Here is a 25,210-nt window from a genome sequence, read left to right on the forward strand (position 1 = left end):
TAGACTTGCCTATGAATGAATCCGCCCCTGTTTGTTCCTATAGCGGTAGCCATGGTATAAAATTGCATTCAATTGATACAAAAGTTAATTTTTGAACTTCTTTACCTAGTGTAACAATACTCAGCTAAACTGATTCAATTTCGCGGTAATAGAACTCGATCAGATAGACTCCAATATACACGGCAAGTTATCAAAAGTTTTCTCTATTTTTTTTCTTTCTATTAGAAACAAAGAGCATTATAGAGAAAACCATTTGATACACTGGCCTGGTCCCTACGAAATCTAAATGGAATGCTGGGTAACCAGAGTGAGGAAGCTAAGTAGGTTACCTTACAACATCAGAAATGTACAACGATGTAAAATATTTGCCTCTCCGTATGTGTCCTTGGTGTTTCTATTCTTCCTATAAGAAAACAACGTTCTTTCCTATATGATAGTGCTCTAATGTGGTAATTTGCTCTAATTTGAGGTATGATTCCCCTAATTAATCTGCTCTAGCGCATACTGCACTAAAATTGAACCAGTCCGAAACAGGAAGGTGATCATGTAGCCGTTACTATTCCCGCTAAAAAGTCAAAACCAAAAAGCCAATCACAAATCAGAGAATTACACAAAAGACTTGTAATATTAGAAGACAAGCCCAACCCCACGCCTCAAAATCCCAAACAAACCCAAAGCCACCAAACGCTGTCTCACTTTCCAAACCGTCACTCCCCGCGAAATTAACCATTACCCACTCCCACTCCCACTCCCACCACGCCCATGCCCCGCTTTAGCGCCACTTCACCTTCGGTTCAGCTCCGATCCGACGAATGGCCAATCTCCGGCGAAGTTATATCCCACGACCTGTTGACCAGTGGTATGTTTGAATCGAAGGAACCTTAAATTAGAAGCATGACAAAATCAGTACTTCTCATTTTTCTATATTTGAGCAACTAAATATTGTACGTCGTTTGTTTCAGAGTAAGTAAATGTTGAAATTTGATATGCAAAATCTAAAATGTTCAAGGATCGTGAAGTGCAACATTAAGAGGATGAAAGAAAAAAAAAGATTGCGAGCTTTACATGGACAATAGGTTACAATGTATGGACAGTCGTTGTTGATGCTTTACAAACAATTTTTTTTGAAAATCTCAAACCTATTTTAATCATTGATTCAACTTCAATCTATGCATGAAAAGAAAAATGGGCGGTCTTATTACCTGAGTAGTTTACAGAGAACCACCTTATAGTTAAAAATAAATAAATAAAACATCGGAAATAGTATCTATTAGTACATACGTCACGGCTGTCCTTTGTAAACAACATAAACCAATGAACGAGTGCGCAGGTTCAGAGAAGAGGGCGATCCACCTGGTGGGCACATTAGCAGTTGGTGGGATGTCACAATGGGGAAGAGAGAAGTCTCAAAGGAAGTGGATTACGACGCTCTCTAGTCTTGGGTGATCCTTTGACTCTCTCTCTCTCTCTCTCTCTCTCACACACTCGGCACAAAATTACAAAACAAATTGAATCAATTCTGAAAATAATTGCATAAATCGAATTTGTTTTTTACAGAAATATATTTTTGAATATTAGTCAATAATTGAAATTAGGGAATTTATTAATATGTTAATGGGGAAGATTAGAATTTGGGTGATTAATAAAGTGGAGTGAAGGTGTCTATTAAGGTGTCGTCTTCCCACTTTGATTCTTCTGCAAGATGATGGGATTTGGAACAGTAGACATACCAAGCTCGTCTTCTTCTTCTTCTTCTCCATCATCTTCTTCCATTCATAACTCCCACAAGGCCACCTGCTCTCTCTTCTTGAACTTAGAGCGGGAAAAATAGCCAGTCTTGCTGCAAGTGAGCTTTCAAAGGTTGGATCTTTTGTTTCTGCATGCTGTTCTGTTTTGTCTTTTGTTTTCGTTTGAAGTTATTAGTGTCCAACTCTAGGGTTCTGTGTCATTATTGGGTTTGGTTTTGAGGAAGCTTATTTGGCTTTCTGAGCTTGCTTACATACCAAGCTTCGTGGGTATCATCATTTTTGATGGGTTGTTCCAATTGATTTGATGCATAAAAGTAAAGAACTAAAAGGGAAAGGATAAGTTTCTAAGTTTAGTAACTTCCCCTTCTCATCATTGACACTAACCTCTTTAGGTTTTAGAGTTTTGTATACTGATGAGGAAATGATATGAATAAGCGTCTTTCTGAGTGTCTGTATCGTTTGATCTTGTACTGAATCATTGATTGTATTCGTTTTCTGATCTCGGTCTTTGTAATTGGTGGGAAGTTGGAATGGTAGGCAGATTGATATTTCTGAAATAGTTCCCCTCCCTTGTCTGTGCTGTTGTTGTTGACTTTGACATTCAAGCTTCCCAATTCATAGACGTTGTCATCCAACCACAATGAAATCTGTAGCTTTTCTTGCAATGATAGAGGATCGAGTACAACTTTGGAGTTGTTGACTTGGTTCCGCTCCCAGCCTTTTGCATATCAAAAGGGTGAGGATATGCTAGGATTTAAGTTGGATTTTCTAGTGCTAAACGTTGGAGTTTTTGAAAATAATGAATTTTGTTCAGCTTATTCAGTTTGTTTCTGAAAGTGTTCATTCATCCCTTTGTTATCAATCTCTTTTAACTTATTTCACTGAGTTTGCATGCATCAACATGTAAATAATATAGTTACTGAGTCGACTTTGGTAATCTCGAGTCTTGTTGTATTGCATCCTTGGTTCTGTTCTGGCCTACTGTTGTTACCACATGGAACCAGTTGACTTTAGGAGAACGCTGTACAATGTGAAGTTGGATACATTTTTTTACAGTATATTATAGAAGCTTATGCTAATATGCTTTAACTATGGCAGAAAAACAGAATATTTCAACAGGTTCAAGTTATTCTATTGCTTTATGGCACATTGATGTGCTTTTAAATTGTAGTTAGCTATCAAACATCTGATTCCATGTTTCTTATTAGCCTTTCTATCTCTTCATGGTTGTCATCATCTAAAATTATTAGTTTAAATGTAGCATGTATCTTTGTTGCCGTCTGGCTTTATCATACTTGGATTTTGGTTTTGGCATGTTAATTAAGATTGCAGAATTAGTCACCATGTGCCTCGAAAATGCTCTATGATCTATATCACAAGACCATACACTGATTTGAGTTTTTCCAGTGTCAGTCGAACAACCATGAACTCTCATTCCACCCAGTTTGTCACCTCAAGAAGGATGAGTGCCTACGAGCCAATACACCAGATGAGCATGTGGGGAGAAAGCTTTATGAGTAATGGTAATTTGAATGCCTCAGCATCTCTGATCTTGGATGCAGACACAAAGCTAGATAACCAGGTAAGGTTTTGAAATTAGCGCTTTTGGTTTTTGTTTCTTGGAGCTACTAGTTATTGTCTTATTATTTTTCTAGTCAGAGGATGCCTCTCAGGGAATCCTGGGGACTTCGATCAAGTATGACCAAGAAGCAACCAAACCTACGGACAAGGTAAAAGAGACTGCTTTTAATTTATTTATTTTCAATATGTCCTTTCTATATTTAACTCAAGATCAGGCTTTTTGTACCTGCATATATACCTTAGGTTGCGATAAAAGGTTTATCGTCTCTTCTGTCTGCAAACTTACAAGCTGTTACGTTTCTTTTATATCTCCACCTCATTCTTTTTCTCTTCTAAGAGTTAAACTGCAATGATTTCAATGAAAGATAATAATAGCCAAATCACATTAATATAATCGATCCTCTCTCTCTGGATCTTACAAATGGCACAACAGTGGTGAGAAAAACAGGAATTGGCCTTCTTTGGTTGAAGCGTATCACAGGTTAACCCTCCCATGAGGTTAACCCTAAACCACCAACCAGGCATAGATCTTCCATTCATTGATTCCAATGTATTTCAGTATGAGAGGGTTAATGACCTTATTCATAGTATGGTCCTTGCTTGCTAGATGTATTGAACTAAAACAAGTTAGAGGCCTATGCTTGTGCATACTGGTTGTGTTAATGAGACATATACAGGCAGGAATAGAGTAAGAATGTTGCATACCTTGTAATGGATCCCGCATGGAAAACATTATGCTGAACTTTCTGACTGCTTAGCAGCTTATATTTGGTATTTATTTATATCTTATCTGTTAAACTTTTTAGGTGCAAAGGCGTCTTGCCCAAAATCGAGAGGCTGCTCGTAAAAGCCGGATGAGAAAAAAGGTAGGAAGTGGTATGCATATCAAAAGATATGATACATACAGCTAGTAATTTGAACTAATTGTATGACTTTTTTAAATGCAGGCTTATGTTCAGCAGTTAGAAACAAGTCGTTTGAAACTTGTTCAGTTAGAGCAAGAGCTTGACAGAGCGAGACAACAGGTTGGGAGAAGTTTCTCTTGCTTTTATCTTGATGCAATTTTATTGTATGCTCCTAAAGATCAACAAATTTAGCTTCCCACTTGTAAATAAAAGAAGCAATATATGGATGATTTTTTGTAGGGTGTTTATATTGGGAGTGGACTGGATGATAATTTTCTGGGATATTCTGGCACCATCAACGCAGGTTTGTCTGTTAAGTTGCTTTCTGCCACATAATTAGTACTGTATATGAAACTATAGGAGCTTGATAGTTTAAGGATTTCAGAATGTATGCGATAAACTAAAAAATGTGTAGTTTTTTTTTTTTGGGGTTCTCATTTTGTTTTCTTCTTCTTTCCTCCAGTCAATTTTATGAGAAACAGAAAAGTCTTTTGTTATCGGAGTTCACCATGAAGTCTCTATGTCAAATGATATATAAAGCCTTTGCTTTCCAATATGGTCTTGCTAAGATTTCTATAATTCCATATAGCCTAAACTGAAGTTGAAATGTAACCCCATCTTTTGCTAGTGCGTTTTAATGGTTTTATGACTTCTTTTAAAAAATCTTAGTATTTATGCTTTCACATAGGGTACAACTTGAGTACTTGAGTTTAGTTCAGCAGATCATGCCATATGTAAATCAGAGTTTATTGTACGTTGCTTCTAATCTTTTTGAATAGTTTCCTATTGTTATTATAGTTGCTTATACATCATATGCTTCGTATCATTACATTTGTCGTTTCATGTTCTTGTATTCTGATTTTCAAAACTTTGGCGTCCACAGGTGTTGCTGCATTTGAGATGGAGTATGGACACTGGGTGGAGGAACAAAATAGGCAGATTTCTGAACTGAGGACTGCGTTGCAGGCTCAGATAAGTGACATAGAGCTTCGTTTCCTTGTGGAGGGCGGCATGAGTCACTATTTTGAACTTTTCAGCATGAAATCAAAAGCTGCAAAAGCTGATGTTTTCTATATAATGTCTGGGATGTGGAAAACATCAGCGGAGCGGTTTTTCTCATGGATTGGAGGATTTCGACCTTCAGAGCTTCTTAAGGTACTTTTTCCTCCCTACATGTGGTTTGGTGGTTTACAGTAGAACTTGTATGATATATACATATATACACATTGAAATGGACTTGTATGATAAATTGATAATAGAATTTCCAACAAAAATAAGTTAATGGATAAAAGGGGATTAAGACGTGGTTTGCTTCAATCTATTTTTGGACGAATGGTGAAATGAAGAGTTGTACTGTAAGACAGACTAGTGCAGCATTTGTTAATAGGCTTCCTTACATACAGAGCAAGAAGTCAATGCATGTGTTGCAATGATTTTATTTACTTTTGATGTTATTTAAATAGATCAGTTCCTAAGGTAGAGTCCGGAGAACCCTGACTATGAAGTGCTTTTGCATCAGAAATGCAGTGGAATCAAACCTGGTTTTAAAATATTTTTCTATAGTTGTGTTGTTGTTGTACAAAGCCTATGGTATCATTACTGAGAATTGAGATAATATAGCTTTAGGAAAAGACTTACTGTTCTAGTCTGTCGTGCTAACCTAACTTGTTTATAACCAATCTAATCTAAAAGACTTCAGACATGCATATTAAATCAAATGCCAGTCTCGAGAGTAGGGTAAATTTAAGTTGACAAGTTTATGTTGACTACAGGTTCTACTGCCTCATTTGTACCCCTTGGCAGATCAACAACATATGGATGTTAGCAGCCTTAGGCAATCATGTCAACAAGCAGAAGATGCTCTTTCGCAAGGTATGGATAAACTACAGCTCACTCTAGCTCTTGCTGTGGCAGCTGATCCTCCAGGTGAAGGTATTTATGTCCCGCAGATGGCCATTGCGATGGAGAAGTTGGAAGCTCTCGTTAGCTTTGTGAACCAGGTAATGTACTGCATACATCCATACACCTACTGAATGGTTTTGCTCACGTTATACAGTGGGTTTAATATCTAATGACTCTAATTTTCTCTATCTTTTGCTAATCAATTTATGAAAATGTTAATGCTGGCTTGTAAAATTCAATTCGTGGATTCGTGTGCTGAATTAGTAATGAGTAACTCTTGCTCTCTCTAAGTGGAAGCATTTGGGAGGCATGACTTGTTAGTTATTATCTCACAGTATTTTTTTTTTCCAAATAGGCTGATCATCTTCGGAAGGAGACCTTACAGCAGATGTTCCGCATTCTCACAATCCGCCAGGCAGCTAGAGGCCTTCTTGCATTGGGAGAGTACTTCCAACGCCTTCGAGCTTTAAGCTCGCTTTGGACAACTCGACCTCGTGAGCCTACCTTATCTTAGCATCAAAGAGCATAGAAAGTTGAGGCCGATATCCAAGAAAGATAAGCACCTGGAGAATGATACTTCCATTGTTCCACGACCAGAGGTATCGTCTGATAGTATTATTATGTACACATGTAGCCATAATCAGCATTTCTGACATTTTTCCAGCGGCGTCCCATATTTTGAGAAGCTCTAAATATGAATATAGCCATTTTTGTCTGCAGGAAGTTTGTGTAAGTAACTTGCTTTCTGTTTTCTTTTGTAAATTATGTCATTTTGAGATATTAGTTCTCGAGCCTATAGATGGAACTGTATCATGTAAATATTGTTACGAGGGGGGACTTACTGTATTGAAATCGGTCACATAGAATGGTAAGATGTGCTTTGAAACTTATGTCTTCGTTTGGGAAGGTTAAGAATAAGTGTGTTTGTAGTTAAAAACTGTGAAATTTCGATATGAATCTCCAGATGTGGAAATAAAAAACGATCTTCAGTCTGCTAGGAAACAGATTAATCCAATTTAAATAGAACTGAAACAGTTTGTTGCCTCTCACGACTAGGAAAGCCGGATACAGAGGTTTGGAGTGACCCCCATCATGCTGCAAAAGCCTTGGGCAAATTTTGCATCAATACTGTTATATAAGGTAGTATATTATTTACACTTCCACAGAACTAGAAACGTCATCGAGGTTTCCATGATTTGCATCTGTTCTATGTAGTCAGGAAGGCAAGAATACGATGAAGACAGTTTTGAAGTTATATTCAAGCTACTGCAACTCAAGTTTCTATTCCCATCTCAGCTAGTTTTATTGCTGTAGTAAGAAATCTAAAACGAGACATCACAGTTGTATTAATACTGACTCAATCTGACAAAGAAGTTTGACAACAATCAAATAAGACTTTTCAATAACAGGGAAGATGAGTAAAAAGATGCTAATATGACTTGATAATTGATGTGACTTTGATGCTAAATAAGATCTAACAGCGTGGGGGTACTTAACAGGGCTATCCGACCAAGTCCGGCTGCTGATTTTGGCCTTCCTCCTCAGAACAGAACTCATCGTACAACTTTTTCTTAGTCAGTTTCGCATAGAACCTTCCCCATTTGTGCATGGCACGCTGCAAACGAGCACTCTCGTGTCCTGAAAATAGAAACTTGAGGTAGTCTTTCACTAGACGAGCCAATTCATCGCCACTGATGATGTAAACATACTGCAAAAGAATTAAGTTTCACACGTAATTAGATATTGGGTAGGGGTTAAAGGACACGTGATGGGCTCTCCTGCAAAACCACATTAGAATAGGAAAATTTTTTTTTTCATTCCATCATAGCCTGATCACAGCCAACACAGGTGGTAAATTAAACGAATCAATGGTGTGGGTAACCTCTATGTAATCAAATGGTTTCTCACGGTTCTTCTCCAATACCAGGAACTTATTTTGCAGTCAGAGTGGTAAGATTATTGGCCAACTATGGAAGCCTACTGATAGCTATCTATTATTATTACTAGCTACAAGCAAGTCTTGTGTCACTTGTAATGTTTTGACTTATGTAAACTGTTGTGTAACTCTTATGTTTCCTCTAACCTTTCAAAGAAAACACGAAGCTAAACATATAGTGACTATCCTGCAAGAGAGTGAGGGTTCTTACCATAAAAACAACCCCTAAAGTTGCTAGAATCACTTGCAGTGTTTCATTGATGATTCCAGCAATGCCTCCATCCTCAGATCCACTAGAGCCCCCTCCACCGCCATAGCCACCAGAACCGCCGCCGCCGCCACGTCTGCCACCGCCGCCACCACCTGTTACTTTCTCTTTGTAGAATTCTTTCTTTTCAATCTGTGTACGTAATACATCCTCTATCGATGATTCCGGACCCAATGCATTCTCAAGAGCTTTCCCTGCTGATGCCTGGTTGCATTAAAATGCGTGATGTTTGGGCACTCACAATGAATCATATGAATATCAAAGATTCTACATGTTTGTCAACTCTTATATCATAGATTCATAAGCACAAGCCTCCCTATGCATCAGACAACAAAATCACTTAATATACAAGATTAGATCAGCAAACCTTGAAAATAAATACCCCATAGTTAGTTCAGCCATACATGTCCTATATGCAACATAGTTCAACATATGTACTCCAACAATTGTGCAGCAACAGAGGAACATAAAGAAAGGTTTGTTACCTTATCATCACTTCCGTTCTTTCCCTTGCCGCCCAATAAGCAGACAGGTGAAGGGTGTTGGTACATAGATGAAGCCCTGCATATCTGGTTCTTCAATATGGGCATGCGCTGTTGTTGATTTGATGCACTTAAGGTTGCCAACGAAGGATTTTGAAGGGGATGTCTAGCATGGACTAGTAAACTACAAGGCTTAGGAGAGCGATGCCAAGACTGAGACGTTTTTCTGACATAGAGGCTAGGTTGGCAAGAGGTAATCTGCAAAATGTCCATTCTCAACAGAGCCTCGGCTTTGTGTAAGTCTCACAATCTCATATGAAGATTCCTACATTACATATCTTCAAATGTCACAGAACAATTTCCCAGAAAATTTGATAAAACTCAATGTGAGCAATAAGATGGATTGATATTAGAAGTCCAAATTTACATATGAGAGGATTACACAAACAAAATCAACTCAAATTGATCGGGAGTTCATTACTAAACTCAGGAAAGTCTAACCATTTATCGAGTGGAACAAGATTTCTTCTAGATTCAATACTGCTGTATAAAAAAGCAGCGCATTCCGTTTAAACCAAACTGCAGATACTTACTTTTTGAGACAAATGAATCTTCTCAAACAATTGTAACTCAATTTCAAGTTCATAACACCAAAATTTTAAACAATAATCGAGTCTATCATCTTACTTAATTTGAAGCTGAGATAAACAGGAAAGAATCAGACAAACCACCAATTATTAGGACTTTCTAAATGAAAATCATCAAAGTGCAAGACAGTATAGCAACCATTATCAAACTGATTGCATATCTGATCGACCTCTACAACCTGAGTTTCAGCTGTGCAATATCAAAAGACTATTGTATAGAGACTAAGAATTAAAACTTAAGCACATTCTTTTTATATATCAAGATACTCTTGTGAGTTGTGTCCTCAAAATGATGGATATATGCCATACGAGCTCCACCATAAAGCTAATACCATGTCACCCAGGTTGTGTCGTGCATGGGCTGCCCATGCCAAAAATTTGATGGAGGAACTTTGAAATCATTGCTGGCTCAAATATTGTGAAGGAAACTATCTCCACATAGAACCTGAAGTAAGAATTGCAGGAAAGACCACAATGGATTCAAACTCCCACACTCAAATGAGTCAAATCTGAGCTAGAATCCACCAGTCTAACAATCTTTCAGAATCCCTATCAAAGTATCAACTGCTTGAGGTCATACTCTTAACAAATTCTCTCTACCCCAGAGTCCGAATTCATAGAGGGCCCCGACCCCTCAAACATATCAGCTACTTTGTAATTATTGAAACTAAACAAGCAATTAATGCAATGTTGGGAACTCATATTTTAGAGCCACCTTCCCGGTTCTCCCACCCAATTGTCCCCCCAAAATCTCACCACCTTTTATAGCTTAACTTCACTTTGCAACACTCTTAACCCACCCCCATAACTTGCAAAACATCCATTGATGGAATGCATCCTAAGTACTGGCAAATAATCCACCTCAAACCAAATGAATTAGCTAAAGTTTATTGCCAACTTCCACATCTATTCCAACCTAAATAACACTACGATGGTTTATCAGGAATTTGGAGCTGTACATCATGTATTAAAAAGAAGACGGAGAAGAAGGCATATCACATATATACTACATGACTACAATCTTGCTTTTCACCTAAAACGCTACTTCTTCAAATTTGATCGACATAGAAACCGAACTAAATCATCCACCTTTTATTGAATTTTCAAGTTCTCCACTTCTCCCATATTTACATCCGAATACTAAACCAAAATCTCAGAAAGAAACTCCTATCTAAACAAATCACATGCAGAAGTTATATTGTTGCGGCAAAACCTAGCTACTGCTTTGATTAGCAGATGATGAACAAAAAAAAACTAACTAAACCTAAATAAACCATGAAAATACGAGAAGCACTTATAAACCCAACATACTGATCAAAGTAAAAGGAGTGTATTATACCTGCAACGAGAGAGAGAGAGAGAGAGATTGAGAAGCGGCAGAGAGTCCAGAATGAGGTGAAGGTGTAATTAGGCTTCAGGGTTTTAAAGGTTTATAAATATAAGAATTTAGAAAATAACATAACGAAAAAGGAATAATTGCCCCGCGAGAATCATTTAAGAAACACCAACGGACCAACCCTACGTTTAGGGACCGAAACCGACCTTCAAGTCTATCGAGTAGACTAAACTCGAAGAAGACTTCTTTCTTCTTCTTCTTTCTTCTTTCTTCTTTCTTCTTTCTTCTTCTTCCAACCCTACTACATTAACGCAGTATTAAATTCTTTGTATTAAGATATCATACTTGCTTTATCGCAAAAACCGTAATCTGATTGGTCAGTTAGCTTAATTGACATCGTTGAGGTCACAGATTCTGAAAATCATACATAGTAGACCCTTCTCGTGACACTGTTTCTAAACCCAAATATACTTGTACTGTAATGAATTTGTGCCTTGTGACAAAAGAAAGAAAGAAACATCCTGGCACAATATTTAAAGGAAGATTGCAACCCGCTTAAGGTTGAAATTTCTGTCTCTCTCTAGTCAGCGCAGTTCCACCTGATCGTAAGCGAATGGAGTGACCAGAGATCTCAATATGCACCATTACTCCTGGTGGTATAGGGAGAACAAGCATACCCGTTCATGCATTCTCTATATGGTGCCTTCTCTATATGGAGTTTCAGAATTAGCCTGAAAACTATCCAGAGAAACGTACCGTCACTTCAGCATCTGATGGCTAGTGTTGGATTTTCAGGTAATCCTTCAAATATATACAGACTTCTATTTTTCCACGGAATGCTCAATTTGGAAATCGTAAAATGCGATTAAAATTTTCAGAGAAGCCTGCTCTTCCATCATGATTTTGCTTCATCTGTGTTTGGCAATGACCATGCTTTTTACCTATTTACTTATCTTTGAAGAATGGGGTTTTGGGAAAGATCAAGCATGCTATTTCTCATTGAATTGCCACAAACTGCAACGAATTTCCCTGTACATTACTACATTAATTATTCAAGTTTCCTAGTGGAGGAGCCTCTAAGCAAAGCAATTTCCAACTCAGTCTTCTTCAAGCATTAGCTTTCACAACTTTGACATTGAATAGTCCATCGCATCTACAAGAAAATCTGCACACAGACAAGTAATAAATTAAGTACTTTTTGAAGACTCAATCAATGTTAACCAGTCAACCCCAATCAATTTTGATAAGCTGACAGAACTCATGTTATCTCTGTTGTGTGTGTGTGTGCGTGTGTGTGTGTGTGTTAGTGTTCATTAGGAAATCAGATGTGTTCATTTATACCAAGAGTATATGACATAACAATTACCTGCATCGTCCTTGGTAAAACACATCGGTGGTTTTATCCTAAAAACGTTACCATGCAACCCTCCTTTACCGACCAGAATTCCAAGCTCTTCAATAAGGAAGAACATAATGAATAATACATAGTAAAATATTTAATAGAGAAAATGTAATTTAACAGAGGAGGCTTCTGATATTATTCCAAGACTTGAGAGGGTGTCTCATTACCTCTAAGTTTTTCAAACAACACCGCTGTTTCTGCCTTGGCAGGTGTCTTTACAGTTCGATCGGTAACCAGTTCCACTCCCACCATTAATCCTCTACCTCTGACATCTCCAATGACTGGAAAAAAAATATCATACATAGGAAGTTATCAACACTTGCGCAAACATATGACCAATTTAGACAAATAAAAAAAGCAAGGCATTTAGAAAGGACTAGCCAAATTTAACACATTTTTTGCTAGAATCCGCAGCCTGTGTTTGGTGAGGTGATAAAACCAAGTCATAAGTAAGATGTAGTTGGACCATAGAGTGATAACCAATTGTGCATGTAATGAGTTATGTCTACATTGGCTATGAGATTCTTGTCAAAGCATCTTAGAAATAACCTAACCAAGATATTGGAAAAGACATATTAAACCTATTTGTTTAGGATCCACTTGCTTTTTCTAACGTCACTAATCGAGTAATGATCAGCAGCTCTCAATTCAGTGCCGTATGAGGAAACATAAAAATAGAGTAGATTACTGATTACTTATCAGATAAAGCTACACATAACTATTCTCGGGATCAAGTTATATCCCTTGAGGTATGCTCAAGGACTGATTAATTAAATACGTTAACTGGTAAAAAGTGACTAATTTACCAGAACTTAACAGGTAGAGGTCTGTTGATTCAACTACATAACCTCCACATGCACCTTATGGCTATTTTGATGTCCCCAGTCTTTCACCTTAGTCCTTGATTGTCCTTAAGTAGAAGCCAAAGAAAAAAGAAATAGAAAGTACGAGAGAACCAGAGCAATCAAATTCTATAGCTTTTTCCACAATTGCCTCTACTCACCCCAATGGATTTGCTAATTGTAGAATGGGCGTGTCAACATCTTTCTAATTGGAAAGGATGGAAAAGAGTACTTCTACTGGTTTAGACAATGATGTGGGTGACAAGGGCTGTTCAGCTCTATAGGTAATTCAGAGACCTAAAACTAGCACAGCAAATTACCTACCCAATACAAGGACAGGAACTAGATACTTACGTAAAAGAGATATATGTATTGGGACAGGAACTTCCAATATATTACAAAGTTTCAATTGTGCTTACTGTCATGTCTCTCTTGCAAGTCTCTCAAACGCCCCAACAAATGTGAGCCAACATCGGCAGAGTGACTCTGACGCTTCTCCTCATCAATGACTTTCAGAACTGCAAGCCCTCCTGCAGAGCATACAGGATTTCCTCCATAAGTGTTAAACTGTATCTTTTGCGCCAGAACACTCGCAATTTCTGGTGTAGTGACCACTGCTCCCAAAGGCAAACCATTTCCAATGCCCTGACAATATGAAAGTTGGGAATTAATTGTGTGACTAGTTTTGTAAATAAGTACTATGCTTCACTAAAATCAAACCATTGGTCATAAAGTTTATGCATCTTCCTCAAAAACTACTGTGTTGCATCAGAACGCACAAGTCAAACAATTAAACAATAAATACAACTATCTAGCAGATATGTTGAACACCTTAGCCATTGTAACAATGTCTGGGATCACACCCTGAGTTTGAAAGCCCCAATAGTGACTTCCAGTTCGGCCAAACCCAGTCTGGACCTCATCGGCTATACAGACACCACCTGCCTTTCGAACAATGTCATAAACTAGTTTCAGATAACCAGGGGCAATTTCTACAGCTCCTCCAACTCCCTACATTTACATAAAGAGGATAAGAACTAATTAATCATCAGCTGAATAATCAGTGATTTTATGTACTGAAAATAAGCTTCATTTGATACCAAACCAGTGCTTACCTGAATTGTTTCTGATATGTAACCGGCAACTTTGCCGGAAGTCCCATAATCGATGTGATCTTGCACATCTTTCGCATAACTCCTGGCATCAGAGCCAAAGATTCCACGGTAGGGATCTGGATTTACAACATGATGGATCTCACCCTGCAAAGTGGAGCTGCTCTTCAGCAGATTTTTCATTGGCATGTTTTTGTGAACAACTGATTACAGAGTTTTGAAGTTACAGAAAACAGAGATGACTTCTCATTTCAGAGGACTAAACATACAACCTATTTAGGACAAACCTGTGGAATTGGATATTTCCACGTGTTCAATGCTGTCAATCCAATGGTATTTGAACTTCCACCATGATATGCATTTCTCAACGCAATCATACCAAGACTGCCACTGTACAGACGAGCCATCAGCATTGCTAACTCATTTGCTTCTGTCCCAGAATTCACAAAGTATACAACCTGCATTTGACAATCATCTTGTATAAGATACAGTTTTAAAATGATTGCTGGCACATATTCATACCACGAAGCAATTGTTTCCATCTATATTAAAAGAAACATGAGTTAAGAATAAACACATAGTGAAGCAATAAATGCCATAAAGATACAGAAACTAAAATGGTGAACCCTGGACCTACATTCACTAAAAAGAAGTGCACTGTGGTAGTTATATTAACATATTATAGAAAAGGCTTAAACATACCATGACTGATTAATTAACTACACACTCATTTTCTGCAATGAACAAGAATCACATACAAGGTCAAATACTCATCTGGAAAAACACACTGAAGATAACAAACCTTGAGATTTCCCGGCATTTTTGAAGCCAATGCCTCTGCGAAATCTGCAATTGCATGGTGCAAGTATATGGTTGTAGCATGCTGAAGAAGCTGGCTCTGCTCCATGATAGCCTTTAAAACAACCGGATGACAATGTCCGCAAGAAACAGTCACAATCCCAGCAAATGCATCGAGGTAGCGCCTGCCATCCTCATCAAACAAGTATTGCATTTTCCCTTCTACAATATTGATCTGTTTGCACAACAAACAAAAACTCTCAAAACCCAAAACACAATAGTTGACAACAAACAAACAAACCAACTACAAGGGAATCAGAACATAAAAATATGGACTGATCTAAAATACATGCTTATATGCATCAACGTCATCCTATATATGATATTTATTAATGCAACAAAATATAAGGGGATCTTGAAACTCATGGCCCAGTTGAAAAAGACTCAATCTTGATTAAAAACCACAGAATACCATTCCAATTCTGAAGTCTACATCTTGGTTTACAAAGACTAATACTTCTGTCATTTAGAATCAAAACCAATATAAACAACAAAACAAAGAGAGCAAGAATCGTACAGGCTTCTGGTAGAAGTGAAAAAGAGAAGGACCCAGAAACTTCTTCCGCTTCTCAAGGACCTGATCGGCGCGTGGCCCATTGTACGGCCTCGGCTCATAATTAAACGGCGGCAACGAAGGCACGGAAGCTTCTTCAGAGGTAGCAGACTGAAGAGTAGAGAAGGAAGCCACCCTACCAATCTTGGGTTTGGATAAATCTCCCACAACTCTTCGGAAAAGCTGCCTCTGAAACGCCATGGATGGTTGTATGAGAATGCGGAAGGAAATGACTCAAAGGAGAGAAATGGGAAAGAGTGCCAAAGTGGGTTGCAGTATTTGTAGGCAAATGTGAGAAGAGCGTGTGTGCTGGCTATGGCGTGGAGTTTGCATCTGTTTTGTTTTTAAGCTTATCGAAAGGGAAAGATAACAACAAAGATACAGAGTCCAGCTAGGAGTTGAGTGCGTGTGTGTGACTCGATGAGATTCCCTACGAAGGGGGGTAAATAGATTCAATAGATTCAAGTGGGGTCTGCTTTCATCATTATCAAGAGACGATTCCCTACGAAGGTTAAACTGGTACTTTCTTTACTTTCATCATAATTCAAGAGACTTTTGGTGGTTGCGTACACTAGACTACTAGAGGAGTGCTTGATGATTGATGTGGCTTTAATGCTAATTGCTTAAATTGAGCTATTGAAGACAAATCACTCCAAAAAGAGATTTGCTAGTGCATTGAAAAGTTCATAGGTTTTTCTGGTGAAATCATCAATTACGGGAATGACACCATGAAATCTCACCTACTTCCATTCTATGAATAACCACAGCTTCAGAACTATAGACAAATCACAACGTACTAAGTAGCTTACATACTTATCTATGGCTCAGTTCGGTATTGAGATTTAAGTAAAATAAACACTTATATGAGTTCATTGTATGTTTGATATGTTTATCATAACTTGCTTATTTATGAAATGTAGCATAAATAACCATGATTTTAAACAGCATACGGGTTACTGCTTATTTGAACCTTAGTTTCTCAATTTTTTTCGAGGTTTTTTTTATTCCAAAGTCAGTAACCCACATGGGCTTTTGTTTTTAGTTGTGTGGTTAGTTGTTTTGATGTAATTAGTTTGTTTGTGATGCATGATGAAATAACTGTGTGTTATTGAATTATATGAGGACATATATATAGGCATTACAAAACCACAATCACGTAGGATTTAGAGTCTTAATCTATTACGGAGATGTTAATCTATCTCCTAACATGAAACCTATTAGGCTTAGACACACACAATGATATAATAGTAATTCTCCCGGAACACTCTCCCTTGTGTCGCATGCCTAGGTTGCATGGCGCACAACGTTGCCTCGGTAAAAATCTTGTCAAGCAAAACAAAAACCTCTTGGGTAAAACAAAAAACTTGATCGAAGGGAAAAAGAGCACAATGCACCAACTACTTAAAGATTTTAACATGTGATGTAAACTCCCCCTGAAGTCTACCAAACTCTAAAGTTCCGATAAACGATGCATGCCAATGCTTTTCACATGTTTCACAAAAGTAGATTTAGGTAGAGACTTGGTGAACAAATCCGCAACATTAGATTCTGAACTCACTTGATTGATCTGAACATTCAAGAACTTCTGTTGTTGAACATTGTAGAAGAACTTGGGCGAAATATGCTTGGTGTTATCTCCATTGATGAAACCTAACTTTGTCTGCTTTATGCAATCAACATTATCTTCATAAATGCATGTAGGATTAGTTGTAGAGACTAATCCACAAGAATCACGAATATGACGAACGAGTGATCGTAGCCAAACACATTCTTTAACTGCTTCATAGAGAGCGATGATCTCCGCGTGATTCGAAGAAGTAGCAACAAGAGTTTGCTTCGTGGATCTCCAAGATATCGTCGTATTCCCAATGGTAAACACATAACCGGTTTGAGAACGAGCCTTGTGAGTGTCAGAGAGGTACTATGAGTCGGCATAACCAATTAACAAGATGTTTAGAGTCTTTGCACCGGGGGAAGGAGCTGCACATGACCAGTTGCTGCTCTCGGCACCGTGGTCTGCCGCCACGCCGTGGCTGCCGGCGATGCTGTCAAGGCTTCCTACGACGCCGGTGTGAGGTGGCACAACCATGGTGTTTTCTCTGTTGTAAGGATAGAACAATCTCATGTCAAGGGAACCTTTGAAGTACCGAAACAAATGCTTGATTTCATTTTTCCAATGACGTAGCGTAGCCGCGAAGCTAAATCTAGTTAATAGGTTCACTGCGAAAGATATGTCCGGTCTAGTGCATTGAGCAAGATACAATAATGCCCCAATTGCACTAAGGTATGGAACTTTAAGACCAAGAACTTCTTCATCATCCTCTTTAGGACGGAATGGATCCTTCTTGATATCTAGACTTCAGATGACCATGGGAGTAGACAATGGACTGCATAGATCCATATTGAAACGTCGAAGCATCTTCTGCGTGTAGTTTGACTGGTGGACTAAGATGTCGTCGGCCCTATGCACAAGCTCAAGGCCGAGACAAAATTTCATCATCCCTAGGTCCTTCATCTCAAATTCCGACTTCAAATAAGACATGGTCTTTTCAATCTCATCAAGAGTACCAATTACATTCATGTCATCAACATAAACTGCAACAATGACGAATCTGGAATTTGTCTTTCGTATGAATATGCATGGGCATAGTTCATCATTCTTATATCCTCTCTCTTTCAAGTACTTGTGCAATCGATTGTACCACATTATTCCAAATTGCTTCAACCCGTACAACAAATGACATAATCTAACTGCATGAGCACTCCGTGGTCTGGAGGCACTTGATGGAGGTAAAGGTAGTCACTCTTGAGCTTTCATGTATATCTATGCGTCAAGATCCCCATAGGGATAAGTTGTCAAATCCAGAGTGGATAGACTTTAACATTGTCTGTCTGATGTACCAATGTTTAAAGTACATAAAAGAACCCATCTTCATCTTCCTCTGATGATTCATCTTCATCTGAAGATGAACTAAGCCGCCCATCATAGTCGTAGTAAGACAACATAATCATTGCATATGGTGCCATCCAACGCAAAGAGTCTGTGAAGGCAGAAATGCTGGCCAGTGTTTGCGGACAACGAAGACGTACAATCGAGACCCAAAAATGCTTGATGTTCAGCAACGGCGGTGAGAATGTCTTCTTGAAATTTTCTGGAAATGTGAGAGCTTCAGCAATGGCATCATGACGGACATTTAGCGATACTTCACTGCAGCAAGCAAAGTTTTGAAGAAAATCTCTCCAAGTAGGAAAGTGCGTCCATGGAGGGAGGAAAGTGGATTCTACAACTTGTTCATCATCCCAATCAAGCTTGAGAAATGCAGCCACTGGATTTCGAGCTTTCAGAGATATTACATCATTAGGCAGTAAATAACCATCATAGCTGAAACATCTGAGATTTGGAATATCAATAGTGGCCTTGATCAAATTATGCCGGTATGTTCCGGCCATTCCAAAGGAGGCATACGAAAGCTGAACAGAAACGCTGACATACTTTAACTTGACGCATTCATTTTCCAAGGTGATGGCCCCAAGTTGAGGAAATTCTGAAGTGAGTACAAAAGATTCAAGATTCTCGGCTTTAATGTTAATGGAATTGCACTCGCAATTCATAACCTGCAAGAATTTAAGACTGGAACTGATGACAACAAGCCAGCTATAGCTCCCCGGGAGGCCAAGAAAACACGAAAGTAGCGACAAATGCTCGATGGAAGGGCAGCCCTGCCAGGGTGATCTAGACAAATTCATGTAACAATCAAACAGCACAGCGTTTAAGGACATAGTTTTCAACAATGGAAGGCTTATCAGATCAATATTCTCCGGGATTCTCACATGCTCCAGAGTCAGACTGGTAAGATATTGCGCATTGAGAATGGTATAGGGTATGCAGTAGCATGTCCTTCCAACTAAACCATTGTCATCTTTTCTTCGAATGCTGATATCCAACTCTTTGACGCATTTATCAACCGAAAATCTAAACCAGCTGTCTATTCTAGTCGAGTCTACTAGTTCACAATCGTATGATCTCATTCGAAGCCTGAAACTATTCAACTCCAAAAGCTGGTTCCTCTCCCAATGTCTCAAACAGCTCTCCACAAAGTCCATGAACAACAGCTTCCTTCGGTCATCCCCATGATCACTGGGCGAGTCTCCCTTGTCATCAAAATCTAAGAAGGGGACTCCCAAGGACCACACAGCTTGCCATTGTTTGCAAACAATGGCTGAGCGTACGGCAAGTTTAGTGGGAATCTGTTGGAAAATCTTCTCAACAATAAGGTCCGGAAGGTGAGGCAGCATTGAGTCCACAGTTTGGTCTTGCTTTTTCAGCCTTTTGTCATTTGGGTTGTCATTCGTACCCGACACCATAACTGGATAACTAAAACGGAGAGCAGAGAGACAAAACGAAACTCAGTTAATCTATGAAACTAAACATTCAAATCCAATAACAACATACACATGTAAATACACGAATTAAGTTGTTGATTGATATAGGAATCCTTGTGGATGTGAAATTTGTGGGTAATTGGGAAAAGGAAAAACAAAAGAAAAGGGGGTTAATACCTCTTCACGGGTTTCCTTAGCCCACCGGGAACCCATCGCCGGAAAACCACTTGCCGACCCTTTTATATCTCTGAAGAAGAATAATGGTTTTAGTAAACTCCTGCTTTTCTAGGAAGCAAAAGCCGAAGTCCTCCTTTTCGGGGGGGAGCAGAAGCCGCGAGGACGCGCGGGTTAGGCCTTCAATGAATCTTTCAAAATTACATTGGGTACCCTCATAAAGTTGAAGGAATTACATTATGTACCCCTGGTTGGTTCTTAATGGAGCCTTGTTTTCAGTTTAGTTGAACAACTTGGAACTGTACGAGGCCTTGTCTTGCGGAGAAGAACTGGGTATGTTTGATTCTCAAGTTGAAGTGCTTCTGTTACTGTAGTTTGTATGCCCAAGTATGATATTGAGTGCCTTTCAGTTTATTTTCTAGCAATTGTAGGTTTTGTTTGCTTTTTTCAAGCGATTTGATTTTCATTATTTGATTAGATGGAGAAGTAGTTAAAAGTAGCTTTTTTTGCGAGAAAGGGAAAGATCTTGAAACTCAAGGTTGTGCTTTGCATTTTTACTGAGGGTTATTCAACATAGGCATGTAATAGGTGTGCGTGTATGGGTCCTTTGATCTCTTGTTGTTCCTGTTCTTGCTGCTGTAATCATAATCATTTCTAGGAAATATAACCTATAACCAACACCATCTTTTTCTTTCATTAAGATTTTACCAACTTCTATACTGTATGTATGGTTAGCAAATAGTTTGAGAATTGTGTGTGAATTTTTATTATCTGGTTTGGGATTTTCTTGCTGGGTGTAATAGGATATTGACAGTTCATATGGCTAGAAAAAGAGGTGAAAGCTGCACAGAAAGTTGCTGTGGAAATTGAAGCCCACAATGAGAGGAAGGAAGATCAGTATTCGGACCCAGATGGTATATCTTCACTTTGACACTTGTAGGTTTGGTGTGTCTATTGACAGATAGCCTTTTTAGAGAAAATGATGCTAGTTGTTATAGGAGTCGGTCTCGATGATATGTCGTTTTCCTTTACAGTTTTGTGTTCAATTAGTAACCCTAAGTTCCAAATTCAAAGACAAAAATGTCAGTTTGACACTTCTAGTTTCGTGTGTCTATTGGTAGATTTTCTTAACCATATAGCGAAATGGTGCTGGCTGTAATATGGGTGGGTTTTGATGAGAAGGCTTTCTCTTTTACAATTTTGTGTGCATTAGTAACTCTAAAGTCCAAGTTTAAACTGTGATTTAGTTACTGAGTTAGATTAAAGTACTGATTATTCTAAATTGTGGTGACAAGATGCTTTTGTTATTTGTTTGTTTCTTAAAGTTGAGCGACGGATTTCTGCCATTAAGGCTATTAGTGATGTGGAGATTGAACATGTGAGGACCAAATTGCGTTTGCTTCGCTCATGTTTTACCAAAGAGCAGCGGGAAACACCTGTTTTGGAGTTTTTCAAAGAGAACTTTCCGAACCCTGTCATTTGTAAAAACTGAAGAGAATGAAAATGTTCAACTTCAGTGGATTTGTGATGATGGAAAAGTATCTATGAACGGTCCAAATGATTTACATAGTTCTTTCCTAAACCAGTTCTCTGTGGCTCATTCTGGTTGCCAAACTTTGGATGGCTTTGAGTTTTCTAGTAAAGCAGGTATTGGTAAATTCTTCTGTTCAGACATGGAGTGCGAGAACTAGAGTATATTGCTTCCCTCATTATTCTTGTATTGCTTATCTCACATGTCTGAGTTGATTGGTGGCAGAGAGATCAATGTTTTTGGGTGATGATAATCTGCAGATAAGAGATTTTGTGAGTTCTCTGTTGACAATTATAGGGCTTTCACACCCATCTCTAAAGTGAATCAATATAGTCAATTCCATTTGAACATGTTTGTATATAGTTTGATGCTTCAAAATTCTTAGTAGCATGCTTTTTGAAGAATTGGTAATATTAAAAAGCGTGCATAGATAGATACATCATCATACACATAAACACAGACAACACCCAAATAAGTATATATAGTATCTACATACATCATATGTATACATGTTAAATGATTTCAACAATACTTTTGTGCTGTAGGTTTTAGAGGAGCCATTTGATACTCAGATGCCAGGGCAGAAAGATTCTTTCAAACTCCCGGGGTTTGTACCTTCTTTCCAATTCTTAGGGTTAACTTTCATTAACTTGTTTTCAAGTAGTGTTAGTTAGCTTGTCTGCTCACTCGTTGTCCTTATTCCCAATATGTCTAGGAATTCAGTTAGATTATAATGAGAGTCTATGGACATTGCGGAGGGCAGCATAGCAAATGGTTGGGATGTTTCTTTAGCGGGAAAAGGGTCTAGTAGGAAGATGTAATCAGATATACAGGTTGTCCGTTTGTTCTGAGGAGAGGTTCTGGGAATACTATTTCTTTGGCAATATCATTTTGTTATGCCTGTTTATTTTAACTTGTAAACATTGGGGATTGTACCCTTATGTGGTGTAATTCTTGTCGCCTGGGATGAGACACGGGGTTCAGAAGAACTATGAGGGGTGCTCAGATTGGGAAATAATGTTCTTTGCTAACTTTGCTAGAACAGATTAGGTTGATGCCTACTACACCAGATATGAGATGGATGCTGGACGGGGTTCTACTCATGTACTTCTTGGAGACATGATGTCAGCATATACTTTGAGACTCAAAAATTTGCGAGCTTGGTTGGTTTTCTTGTTGCACCTGCAAAGATTTACTGGGGTGAAATTTTTAGAGTTCAAAAACGATGATTTTTGGATTAATTTTCTCCTAACTTCTGCATCATAGGTAAATAACGATGGGTTATTTGATTGCATTCTCCTGAATTTCCAGTATGCAATGAGGCTTTGTTTAAATCTGTTCAGAGGTTTTGCCTGAGCTGGTTAATTCCTTATTGATTCGTTGCGTGGGAAAAAAAAGGACATGGTTTGAAGCATCCCAATAGAACACGTAAGTATTCTATATATATGGAGAGTTTAGTGGGCTGGAGATGGATGGGGCATTTTTGGGGTCTTCAGTTACCTCAGATTCCCCCCCCCCCCCCCCCCCCCGCCGCCACTTTTACTGAGGAATGTTTTTAAGTTTTTTGGCTGGTAGATTCTTGGTCTCAATTTGGTTCTGTAATGGATAGGATTGATTTATGTCCTTTTTTTTTTCTCTCGCAGATATCTATCAATCTAATTGCAGTCTCTTTGTCATGGTGTCTAATCCTGATAGCTTTAACTGACTCTCGATGCTTAGAAAGAAACATAAGATTATTTTAAGCCAATCTAGAGTGCTGAACAATTTATGATCATATCTTCACTAGTCATTAGTCATTAGTTACAAAGCTTTTTTTTAATATTTTGGGTGGGTGATTGTTGGTCTCAACTTGGTTCCATTTTGGATAGGACTGATTCATGTTGGTTTTCCTCTTTCTTTCTTTTTTCTCTGTTAATCATTTTTAAATCTTAAGTCTGGACTCATTTTTATGCCGGTGCAATTTTGATGGCCCTTAGCTAATGTTCATTTCCTGTCTCGAGTGGTTTGGTATTGAATTGTTCTTTTTGGTTTGAGATAGGCATTAATGTGTGACTGGATCACATAATAGATACTACTTAGCTTGATGGCACTCTGGTTACTATTGCCATAAAATGGTCCTGCTCTCGTTTTGTTAAATTATTTTAATTATCTATTAGGGAAAGGAGCACATTGATTAGTATTTAATTGAGTAGATGTTTCAGGCATTTACTTGATTGGGATTTATACTGCAGGTTAGTAGCCAGAGGCTATCTATTGGGGTCACACCCAAAACACTAAGGCATCCAAAGCCTGGAGAGACCCTCTTATTTGTACATGGATCTCCCCTTGGTGTTTACAAGGAAGAGAATATGGAAGCCTTACATGGTATGAATATCTTCCAATGAGTATCTCAATCTTCTCTTGTTTCCAGTGTTTTCAGATGCGACGTAGAGGCGTCGCCAGTGCGCGCCTTCGGGCGGAGCGGAGGAGAAAAGCCCCGCAGCTTCAAACCCAGGCGAGGCGATGGAAATGCGACCGCCGGAGCGACGGAGCGAGCGGCGGAGCGATGCGAAGCGACTTCAATCCCCAGCGCAGCTACCCAGGTCGGTTTGGGTTCATTGAAAGACTCCAGAGGGTGCTCCGGCCGTCGTCGGTTTGTATGGGTTCCGGCCGTCGTCTTGATTGAAGAGACCAGTGCTCCGGGGACGTCGCAGCCTCACAGGACTTCGTCTTGATTGAAGAGACCAGTGCTCTGGGTTCCGGCCGTCGTCTTGATTCGAGAGTGCTCCGGCCGCGTCTTGATTGAAGAGACACCAGTGCTCCGGCCGGGGACGTCGCAGCCTCGCAGCATCGCAGGAGGAAGACGACGCAGGCGGCGCAACTTCTGGCTCTGGCTCGAAGAGACGAGGAGGAAGACGACGCGAATTTTTTTTTTCTCTTGGCCAAAACGACGTCGTTTTGGCACCTCATTTAACCAAAACGGTTCCGTTTTGAATTGCAACAACCAAAACCCTCTTTATTAATATTCAATATTATTTCTTTTCTGTTATTTGCTAATTACTTATTCATCCTCCATAAATACTGTGGTCACATTGTATACTAATAAGGGGTATTTAGGTGAATTACAAATCGTGTGTGTTATGTTACTTTAATTAAAACTGTGGCGTATTGGTTACCTTATTACAATCCGCGTTGCGTGTCTCCGATCACCCCTTAACAAGTCAATTTATGTTACTTTTCAGTACACCATCATGTAGGCTTTGTATAAACGATTGGGTTTTCAATCCTCATTTTCTAAGAAAAAGAATCCATCTTTAATTATATGGTGGTGATTGGTGAAATTATTAGGGTGAAATTAATGAAGCCGAATAACAAAAAAATTTCACGTCGTAATTGTACTTGACCATGATTTTTCAAGCACTATTGTCAATCATCTCTCGTAGTTGATTAACCAAGTCATATTTTTGTATGGTTATAATGATATATTTATATATTTTGAAGGATATTCATATTATTTGAAAATGTATTGTATTAAATTAATATTTGTTGGAAAGGCGATCGCCTTAAATCG

The 25,210-nt window shown here is 38.6% G+C and overlaps 3 protein-coding genes across 5 annotated transcripts; 1 reads left to right on the top strand and 2 right to left on the bottom strand.

Annotated features, from left to right (window-relative positions):
* Positions 1-1,679: 1,679 nt before the first annotated feature.
* On the top strand, positions 1,680-7,030 carry LOC126804835 (transcription factor TGA4). Of its 2 annotated transcripts, none has more exons than XM_050532011.1 (9): positions 1,680-1,860; positions 3,156-3,330; positions 3,404-3,478; positions 4,136-4,195; positions 4,277-4,354; positions 4,475-4,538; positions 5,118-5,389; positions 6,007-6,234; positions 6,492-7,030. In XM_050532011.1, exons 2-9 carry the CDS (start codon positions 3,172-3,174, stop codon positions 6,648-6,650), a joined length of 1,095 nt encoding a protein of 364 aa, XP_050387968.1. In that variant the 5' UTR covers positions 1,680-1,860; positions 3,156-3,171; the 3' UTR covers positions 6,651-7,030. The 2 variants fall into 2 exon arrangements, with proteins under 2 accessions (XP_050387968.1, XP_050387969.1); XM_050532012.1 differs by having other exon boundaries at positions 3,162-3,330.
* A 465-nt stretch (positions 7,031-7,495) lies between these two features.
* LOC126793985 (uncharacterized) lies at positions 7,496-10,906 on the bottom strand. 2 transcript variants are annotated; one of them, XM_050520635.1, is made up of 4 exons: positions 10,809-10,904; positions 8,826-9,147; positions 8,284-8,544; positions 7,496-7,844 (listed from the first exon to the last, which is right to left on the bottom strand). In XM_050520635.1, the coding sequence occupies exons 2-4, from the start codon at positions 9,093-9,095 to the stop codon at positions 7,638-7,640; spliced, it is 738 nt and encodes a 245-aa protein (XP_050376592.1). In that variant the 5' UTR covers positions 9,096-9,147; positions 10,809-10,904; the 3' UTR covers positions 7,496-7,637. The 2 variants fall into 2 exon arrangements, with proteins under 2 accessions (XP_050376592.1, XP_050376584.1); XM_050520627.1 differs by having other exon boundaries at positions 8,826-10,906.
* Positions 10,907-11,722: 816 nt separating this feature from the next.
* LOC126795520 (alanine--glyoxylate aminotransferase 2 homolog 1, mitochondrial-like) lies at positions 11,723-15,908 on the bottom strand. Its single transcript, XM_050522349.1, has 9 exons — positions 15,537-15,908; positions 14,964-15,194; positions 14,449-14,619; positions 14,165-14,308; positions 13,881-14,060; positions 13,469-13,694; positions 12,375-12,488; positions 12,172-12,258; positions 11,723-11,970 (listed from the first exon to the last, which is right to left on the bottom strand). Exons 1-9 carry the CDS (start codon positions 15,771-15,773, stop codon positions 11,927-11,929), a joined length of 1,434 nt encoding a protein of 477 aa, XP_050378306.1. The 5' UTR covers positions 15,774-15,908; the 3' UTR covers positions 11,723-11,926.
* Positions 15,909-25,210: the final 9,302 nt, after the last annotated feature.

Source organism: Argentina anserina, chromosome 1 (genome assembly GCF_933775445.1).
Source record: "Argentina anserina chromosome 1, drPotAnse1.1, whole genome shotgun sequence".
In the NCBI taxonomy this organism is placed as follows: Eukaryota; Viridiplantae; Streptophyta; class Magnoliopsida; order Rosales; family Rosaceae; genus Argentina; species Argentina anserina.